The 9,801-nt window shown below is 46.9% G+C and overlaps 1 protein-coding gene across 1 annotated transcript in view; it reads right to left on the reverse strand.

The window, feature by feature from the left end:
* The window catches only part of LOC108801591 (WD repeat-containing protein 41-like), a 30,696-nt gene that overhangs the window by 4,216 nt on the left and 16,679 nt on the right, over positions 1-9,801 (reverse strand). The window contains exons 8-10 of the mRNA XM_018573482.1: positions 8,380-8,490; positions 5,839-6,023; positions 3,963-4,084 (exon numbers count right to left, since the gene is read on the reverse strand). Coding sequence (XP_018428984.1) covers positions 3,963-4,084; positions 5,839-6,023; positions 8,380-8,490 — 418 coding nt within the window. The remainder of the gene's footprint in view (positions 1-3,962; positions 4,085-5,838; positions 6,024-8,379; positions 8,491-9,801) is intronic.

A 9,801-nucleotide genomic window follows, 5' to 3' on the forward strand; every position in this document is an offset into this window, starting at 1 on the left:
GGGGGGGGGGGGGTGGGGCCTGCTCATGAGAGCTTACAATATAGTAGGAGGGGCAAGTGATACAAAAGGAAATACATTTTTAGATTGAGTTATTGGAAGAGATAAAAGGGCAGTTATGTTGAGATGAGATAGGCGATCCTTAAAAACCCATCTCTTCAGGGTGGGCAGATTGGGGTAAGGAGTTCCAGAGGTTGTGGGACACTCCGGAGAAGTCCCGGAGGTGAGCATGGGAGGAGGTAATGAGAGAACTAGAGAGCAGGAGGTCTTGAGAGGAGCGGAGAGGACGGTTTGGGTGATATTGTGAGATGAGATCGGTGATGTAGGTTGGGGGCGGAGTTGTAGATGGCTGTGTATGTCGTTGTTAGTATTTTGAATTGTATTTGTTGGGCAATTGGAAGCCAGAGGAGGTATTGGCAGAGGGGGAGGTTGCTGACACTGAACGGTTGGTAAGGTGGATGAGTCTGGCAGCAGCATTCATGATAGACGGAACGGGGGGAGGAGCCTATTTAGTGATAAGCCTACAAGGAGGGAGTTACAGCAGTCGGGGCGAGATATCACAAGGGAGTGAATTAGAAGCTTTGTGGTTTTCGTTTGTTAAAAAAAGGGGCGTATTTTAGAAATGTTACAAAGGTTGAGTCGGCAAGATATGGATAATGATTGGACGTGGGGCTGAAAGGAGAGCTCAGAGTCAAGGACTCTATGGAAGTCTATGGGTTGTCAGCTTGCTGCGGAGGGAAGCCCAGCACTAGATCTATACTAGCCCGGCTGCAGACAATGAGGGGGGCCGCAGCCATGGGAGAAGGTAAATATAGACCTGGAGGGAAGTGACACATCAGAATGTATAGGGGGGTTAGGAAGGGAGAATGGGAATATTCTTTGAAAATCGAGTACTTTAACCCCTTCGTGACTGACGACGTACAGTGTACGTCGCCAGCATCGGGGCTGTTTAAACAGACTCCCGGCGACTTTTGTGTCTGTGTGTTCATCGATCCCCTCCCCGTTCTATGGGACCGGGAGCGATGCAGATTGCATCACTTCCGGTATGTTTGTTGCGCAATTTGTTTAACGCGAATCGCGGTTAAAAAAACGTGCAACAGACGCGCATATGCAATACGCCTAGGTGTGAACCAGGACTAAGTGAAAGGCATATGATAATCAACGAGTGTAAATAGAGCCTGATTACAAGTGGACGCTCACCGCTGCAATCAGTTCACAACAAATCTAAAGGTGGCCATACACTTTACAACCATCGCAAGACCTTAGTCTTGCGATGGTTGTAAAGTAATAAAAAAACATACGATCTGCCCATCTTGGACAGGCAGATTGTACTCTCGATCATCGCAAGCCGCGCCCCCCTGAGGGGTGGGCTTCCGATGACCGCAATGCTGAACGGGCAGTGTGCGCATGCGCACACCGGCCTGTTCGGCATTTGTCTCCCGAGCTGGTTTCTCCTGGTTTCCTAGCGTGCTCCTCAGACAAAAGAAGTGCGACCGTACAGTAGAAACGGTCGCACGTCTTCGTTCGCACTGCTCGATTCTCGTATGATCGCGGGATTTCCAGCGATTCTCGTACGAGAATCGAGCAGTGTGTGGGCACCTTTACACTGATCTAAAATGTAATAGAAGCTGCAGATGTCACCGCCGTATCAGAGGAATTGCCACCCTAAATACACAGGGGGGAATGGTCTTCATACAGTCAGTGCAAGGATCAGATTGCACTCCACCATAACTACCTTGTACTTGCACATTGGGTGTCTGCACTATAGCAAACAATGGAGACATTGCCCCATAGTGGACAATACAATAGCAATCTCCTTCCATCATTTGCCCATTAAATGGAAAGCTACACAATGTTACACTTGAGGTCCTGTAAGTATTTTAGGCACAACTTGTCTTATAAAGATTACTACCACAAAAATGGCACTACGGTATGTCTATATGCCTGCGATCGGCACTACGGTATGTCTATATGCCTGCGATCGGCACTACGGTATGTCTATATGCCTGCGATCGGCACTACGGTATGTCTATATGCCTGCGATCGGCACTACGGTATGTCTATATGCCTGCGATCGGCACTACGGTATGTCTATATGCCTGCGATCGGCACTACGGTATGTCTATATGCCTGCGATCGGCACTACGGTATGTCTATATGCCTGCGATCGGCACTACGGTATGTCTATATGCAACTCCACCTCCTGTGACATCGCTGGCTGTCTCCGCCCCCACACCGCTCTGCCGGACTGTGATAGGAGGCTGAGCGGTGTGGGAGGAGACACTGGCCGCTCACAGCACTCTCCTCCCGCTCGGCCGGCTGTCACAGTTTATCTCCTCCCCGCTGGGACACACAGAAGAGCCCAGCGTGGAGGAGAGAAGGTAGGGATGTGCCGCTGTATCGGCAGGAAAATGGCACTTTCGGCATTTAGCCAAAAGTGCCATTTTCGGCCGATATGTTTCGGCGCATCCCTACTATTTACTGTATATACAAATTCTACAATGTAACCATAATGGGTATTCCTCCCAAAGTGAAAATATAATTTCACAATAGTCCAAGCGTATAATGTGTAGTGAAAGTAATACATTAAATTGGCAAACTCGAGCTTTTAAAAAGACTCCTTAGATGCCTTCCTCGGGCTTTATACAGTACAAGGGATCTAAGGAGTCGTGCAAATTCAATAAACCCCACCCCAAATAAAGTCCACCTTTTACATCGTGTTTCATGTTACACAAATATTTTGGCTGTTACAAGAAACAGTCGTATAAATCCCCCCAAATCTGAAATATCCCCCTTTTACCGATATTGCGGGCTGTTCTTAGGGTGCAGCACTCTGCTGTTATTTAAAGGAGAACTATAGGGGTTAAGTCTTTTCCCCATAGTTCTCCTTAGGGTAACGTGAGGACACCAACAAGCATCCTCCTGTCACCCTAGGCTCAGTATATAGGGAGCTGTAGCTCCCTATATACTGAGACGCTGATTATGTCTGGATCAGCCCAGCTGCGTGACTGACAGCTGGCTCTGTCTATCTAGAGGCAGAGCCAGCTGTACCCGCCCCCTCCCCGTCCGTTCCGCCAGTCAGCGCTGGCAGATAGGAGCGGGGAGAGGGGAGTCCAGCCCCTCCCCCTGTCACGGCAGAGAGCCGTGACAGACCCACCACACACACACCTCAGGCGGCAAAAAAAGCTAGGGATGCCCCTTCCCATCTGTCAACGCAGACTCAGAGTGGGCAAAGGATCACTCCTCCATCACTGATCTGATTCAGCGGCACTTCCTCGAGCCAGGTCCATACCCCCATATGGATCTGAAGCTGGAGGTAAACATGATGGCAGCCTGTGCACTGCACTCGCGATGCACTGATAGCGGGTGCAATTCTCTGCAGGCCTCAATGCAAGCCTTACATTGATCAGAATATGGCCAACACAATACAGTGTTACAAAAGCCACGGATCTAGCGCCTTACAATTAAAACAAAATCGGGCACAGAAAAGACAAATTCAGGGACACTAAACTGCACTCCATCATAGCTGTACAAAACATACAGGGAAAGGTTACTGTGCAGCGCAGGAGGAATTGCTATGCACTATTTATTTTGGTTTCTTTAGGTGCTGTGTGTGATGGATCCTGTCTGCGTCCGTGCCGGGACACACACACCGGACCTGCACTTGGGGTGAGCGTAGGGCGGCGTATGGCCACGGAGAGGATCCATCCTGTCAGCATACGAGTACGGACACCCACACGGACTTGCAGGGCGGGTGAGTGCAGGGCGGTGTACGGCCGCCTACTCCCATGGAGAAGGACATGGGCTGTGTACTGATCACACGCAGCACCTGTCCTTCCCGGGACCTGCCAGATACGGCCGTGCACGCAGCACGGTGCTGTACATGCCGGCCTGTTCTCGTGTGAATGACGCATTAATAATGAAAAAAAAAAGCGTGACGTCGTGTAATAAATCAGACGTGATACCTGCTGGGGATGATTGCCATGTGCTGTATACTGGAGTCATGAGCGGTCTTCTGAAAAGCAATCACTCTCTTTGTGTGAAGGTTGTAAACGTAGATCCCTCTTCCCACCGCCACATACACACACTGCAGGGAAACAATACAAATTACTCTGATCAGATTGAATGAACCCCTTGTGGACCCTTCCGCTGCCAAGGCCTTTTTTTTTGCTCTCGTATTTTTGCATAAGTTATCATCCACATTTTAGGCCTGAAAATTACTTCAAACCTCCAAAACATTAGATATTTTCTGAAAGCCAAGATGCTGTAGAATTAAATGGCGGCAGTTGCATATTTATAAGTTGCACGGTATTAGTGCAACTCTTTATCAACCCAAAATTTAGTGGAAAATGCGCTTAAAGGAGAACTATGGGGTCAGTGTTTTTCCCCATAGTTCTCCTTAGGGTAACGAGAGGACACAAACTAGCGTCCTACCGTCACCCTAGGCTCAGTATACCGCGAGCTACAGCTCACTATAATATAACACCAATTATTGTATGTATGAGTATGTATGATATATATATATATACACACACACACACACACACATATGTGTGTGTGTGTATTATTTTTTACATTTTTTAGTAAAATATAAAATATGAGGTTACGACTAGTACATAGCTACCCAACATGCCCAGGTTAAAAATGATGTGCGTCTGTGAAATGGCGACAAAATTCAATACCACAAAAAGTCTATACACGACGCTTTAAGATCCTGTACAGGTCATCAGTTTAGAGATATGTATAAACATTGGCCCTAGAATTATTGCCCTCACTCTGTTGTGTGTGGCAATACCCAACATGTGTAGCGCGATCCTCGTTTTTGTACCACGACGCGCGTTTATGTGAATACGCGTGTGCTCGTGGGGGACTTTAATTCTTTTTTTACATTATTTTGACATTTATTTTATTTAACTACCTTACGTCCATGGCCGTTTGTGAACGGCCAGATGGACGTCTGCTGAGAGCGGGAGGGCGTCTTAAGACGTCCTGCCCCTCCCCCCTCTCGTGTCCGCGCTGAGCGCCGCACACGAGAGGGAAAACCGTCAGCATGTAAACAGCCAGCGATGGCTGTTTACATACAAGCGGTCAGGCGTCTCTAGAGACGCCCGATCGCTTGCAGGATCTGCGGGTGTATCTAAATTGTTTTTTTTTTACTTTACTGTAATTGCTATCACACAGGGAGGGCTTATAAGCCAATAGAATTGCTTCTATTGTAAAGCTGACAGCCAGCTTTACAATTGCAAACAGAGCCCCGGCGGGACTGTTTAAACGGGCCAGCTGCCAATGACGTAATATTTATGTACCTGGATGCTAAGGGGTTAAAACTGAGAATAAAGCAAAACAGGCTTGGTAAATAAAATACTTCTTAGGCCTCATTCACACGGTAATCAGCCGGCGCGTACAGCTCCGTGCTGCGTGCGCGGCCTTATCGGGCAGCTCCCGGGAACGACAGGTGGTGGGTGTTATTAGTACGCAGCCCCTGTCCTTCTCTACGGGAGTATGTGGCCGTACACCGCCCTATGCTCACCCCGAGTGCAGGTCCGTACGGGTGCGGGTGTCCCGCCTCGGGCAGGAAAGGATCCATCCTGTCAGCATATGAGTACGGACACCCACACGGACTTGCAGGGCGGGTGAGTGTAGGGCGGTGTACTCCCATAGAGAAGGACGGGGGCTGCGTACTAATCACACGCAGCACCTGTCCTTCCCGGAACCTGCCCGATACGGCCGTGCACGCAGCACGGAGCTGTACGTGCCGGCATTTTGTAGTGTGAATGAGGCCTTATGGTTCAAAAATTTACACATCTGTCATCAGAACTGAAATAACAACATAAACCAGACCTCTCCATCAGACGACAGATGTTGGATGGAAACCTCCTCTTGTGTCGGCAGCTGCCTCCTCTCTGGCGGTGAGTCTTGCTGTGCATACATGTGCGGGAAGTTTCTCTCACGACCTTGGACAGAGAAGTCTAAAGCGTCCCACACAACCATCTCCCCAGCATCGCAGCTGCTCACGAATGTCATCTCTGAGGGTAGAAAACCAAAAGCTGCATCAGATGCCAAACAAGGTCATTCAATGAAATGATAAACACAATACACAGTGCATTCAGAAAGTATTCACAACCCCTTCACTTTTCTCAATTGTGTTACTGTATGTTGCAGCCTGAGACTACAGCAGTCTGTGAAGGTTCTCATTCACCCAGGTCAAGGAATATTTGTAAAAAAACATAAGCCAAGGAATTCAAACACCTCAGGGGGGCCTTGCGGGTATCCGGACTGGGCTTTTGTCAAAACAGAAAGAAGAAGAAAGAATGCCAAGAGTACCAGAGGGTGAAAAGCATGACAAACGGAAGAATTTGGTCCTCCCATATGTAGCCGGGGTGTCTGAGAAACTCAGAAGGGTTTTTAAAAAACATCACATCCCCGTCTGCTTTACACCCAGCAATACACTGAGGACACAACTGGTTCACACAAAAGACCCAACGCCAAAACACAAGATGAACAACATTGTGTATGCAGTTCGGTGCAGCGAGGAGCGCTCAGAATTGTATGTCGGTGAAACAAAACAGCAACTACACCAGCGTATGGCACAGCATAGAAGAGTCAAACGCTCTGGTCAGGATTCAGCAGTGTACCCACATCTAAAGGAACAAGGTCACTCCTCTGAAAACAGTCAACTACGCATCCTAGACAGGGAGGAGGACTGGTTCAAAAGAGGTAATTTATGTAAAAATGGAGACGCCAAGCTTGAATAGAATCATAACACCTCCAATTATGCAAAAAGAATCAACACTAACAGATTATGTGGATTGGAGCAACATTTCCCATATTTAGACAGAAAAAGGAACCATACCGCACTCCTTACCGGGATTCCCACCTAATGAGGATGGGTGCTCGAAATGACCGCGGATGGCGCCGCCACACATGAACAATAGAGAAACGTCACCAGCACACCGCAAGTTGAAAAGAGCCAAATGTTCATTTATTGTCAATAGCTGTATCTCATTGGCAATGCCATACCCCCAATGCCAATGAGATACAGCTATTGGCAATAAATGAACATTTGGCTCTTTTCAACTTGCGGTGGGCTGGTGACGTTTTTCTATTATTCACCATATTTATTCCCAGATCATTTTCTGTACAAGTCATTCTGGATTGAGAAAGCTGGTCGGATGACTAGTGAAACGTCTTCAAGAAAAATACAGCAAGCGCAGTTCCCTTGACTTATCTTTTAGACCCCGTTCACATGTAGCGACATACCTTTGCGTTCCAGGGACGATCCAGCGACGGTAGCGCGACCTTCTCCGTCGGGCTCCATAGAAAAAAAGAAAAATCGCGCAAAATCCGCCGAAAAAAGGGTCCGGTAGAAGCGACTTGCGACCGCGACATGGAGTTAAGACAGCTCCATTGAATAGCATTGGCCGTCGACTTCTCGCGATATCGCGCGGCAAACATGCGCGATATTGCGGAAGTCGCCATATGTGAACGTGGCCTTACAGTGATACTACAGTTGTTTAACCACTTGCTGCCCGGAGCAATTTCTTACTATTTGTTCAAACATGATAAAATCTGAATTTTTTGCTAAAAAACAGCTTCAGGCCCCCAAACAAGGATATATTTTCTGAAAGCAGGGTTCCTATAGAACTAAAAAAAAAATGCTAGTTGCAATTTTTTATGTCACACGGTATTAGCGCAAATGTTTATCAAACCGATATTTTTAGGACAAAATACACTAAAATGAAATTTTGTGCACAGAAACAGAATACCCATTTTTGGGGGTAAAATATAAAAGACGGGGTAACGTCGGGTAATTAGATACCAAACATGTCAAGACATAAAATTGTGCGTCCGAGAAACCACAAAAAAACTACAATAAACATTTTTTTAATAATTTTTTTACACTTGGCGCCCTTATGTGATAGCAATAAAGTTTGATGGGGAGCCGATACGCAAGCCAGCCAGAAAGATTACAATTTTGGTTTCATTGCGAATTTCTCAAGATCAAACTGGATATGTATACATTGGTGGGAATTTATCAAAACTGGAGCAGACAAATTCTGGAGCAGCTGTGCACGGCAACCAATCAGCTTCTCTCTTCAGCTTGTTCTGGTAAGATTTGAAAATGAAACAGAGAAGCTGATTGGTTGCCGTGCACAACTGCTCCAGAATTTGTCTGCTCCAGTTTTTATGAATTCCCCCATCGTCTTTTCTGGTATTTCTGTATACCTTTTGGCGGCGTATCTAAGAATTATATGGGGGGATCTATGTTTCTGATAATAATTGTTATCCTATGTATGTATGTACACCGAGTGGGCGGATTATTATATACACCGAGTGGGCGGATTATTATATACACCGAGTGATAAAAGAAAGAATACTAACCGTTGACATTTATCACGGTCCGAACAACATCCCGGTGACCTGAAAGGCGTTTAATTATAACAATATCCCATTTATCTGATCCCGGGACAGTAGGGCCGATTTTAAAGATTACTAAAAAAGAAAAAAAAAGGGAAATAAATGTACACACAGTAATGTCAGACGTACAGAAATATAATATTTCTAAACAGACTTACTTTGTAACTGAACACAAAACCAGAAATGTATTATTTTGTTTCTATGGAATGGAGACGATATCTGTGTAATGCCGGGTACACACCTTGCAACCATCGCAAGACTTGTGATGGTTGTAAGGTAATAAAAAAACCGTACGATCTGCCCATCTTGGACAGGCAGATCGTACTTGCGATGATCACAAGCCCTTGAGGGGCGGGCTTCCGATGACCGCAATGCCGAACGGGCAGTGCTTGCGCACACCGGCCCGTCCGGCGTTTATCGTACGAACATGCTACACACCCGCCGAACATCGTACGATTCTCGGCGGGTTTTCGAACATGCCCGTAAGTTAAAAGTTGTGCGACCTTACAGTAGTAGAGGTCGCACGGCTTCCACACACCTTACCGTAATCGTACGATTATCGCAAGGTGTGTGGGGACCTTAATATGTAAATCCCGGTACTTTATAAAAGGTCAAATTTCATATTTTGAGGACCCATTAAAATGAGGGCCAGTGTGCTGACTCATGCATGAACGCGCGTAGCATTTCATGCATAAATATAAACGAGGTGTTATCACAAATTGGCAGCAAAAGTTAGAAATTCACTTCCGCATTGGGTTTGGTGCTCCATTAAATCACAAACCTGAAAGTTACTTTTTTGTTTTTCTTTCAACACAAACAACTCACTCAAATCTTTTCCAACTGCTGCTGCCACACAACGCTTGGGAAGTTCAATCAACGCCACGATACCTTAGAAGGCAGAGAAAATAAAGTGGTAAACTTCTGGCATTGAAGTAAACATCATTCCTTCTTGTCATTGCAAACTACAAATCTGCTCATCCGTGTGCGACTGTCAAACTCCAGAGTGACTGAATCACTTCTGCCCTCCCTGTACATATCAGTGGGTTATGAGCACTAGGTACTTCTCTTATATGTGATCGCGGTACCAGTCTCCGGTTTCAACTTAAAAGGAGAACTATGAGGTGAGTGAAAATCACTCACCTCATAGTTCGAGCCGACGTGTGACAATGAAACTCACACGTCGTCTCAATAGATTGGGAAGTGAGCGAACACATACCGCCGCTCACTCACCTCTCCCTGCAGAGAGCGGTGACTGTCATTCACGGCTCCCTGCAGGGATTTCCCCCCTCCGATCCTCCAGCGCTGACTGGCGGAACGGACGGGGGAGGGGGCGGGTACAGCTGGCTCTGCCTCTAGATAGGCAGAGCCAGCTGTCAGTCACGCAGC

The sequence above is a fragment of the Nanorana parkeri genome, unplaced genomic scaffold (assembly GCF_000935625.1).
Source record: "Nanorana parkeri isolate BGI_ZX_2015 unplaced genomic scaffold, ASM93562v1 scaffold2397, whole genome shotgun sequence".
Classification (NCBI taxonomy): domain Eukaryota; kingdom Metazoa; phylum Chordata; class Amphibia; order Anura; family Dicroglossidae; genus Nanorana; species Nanorana parkeri.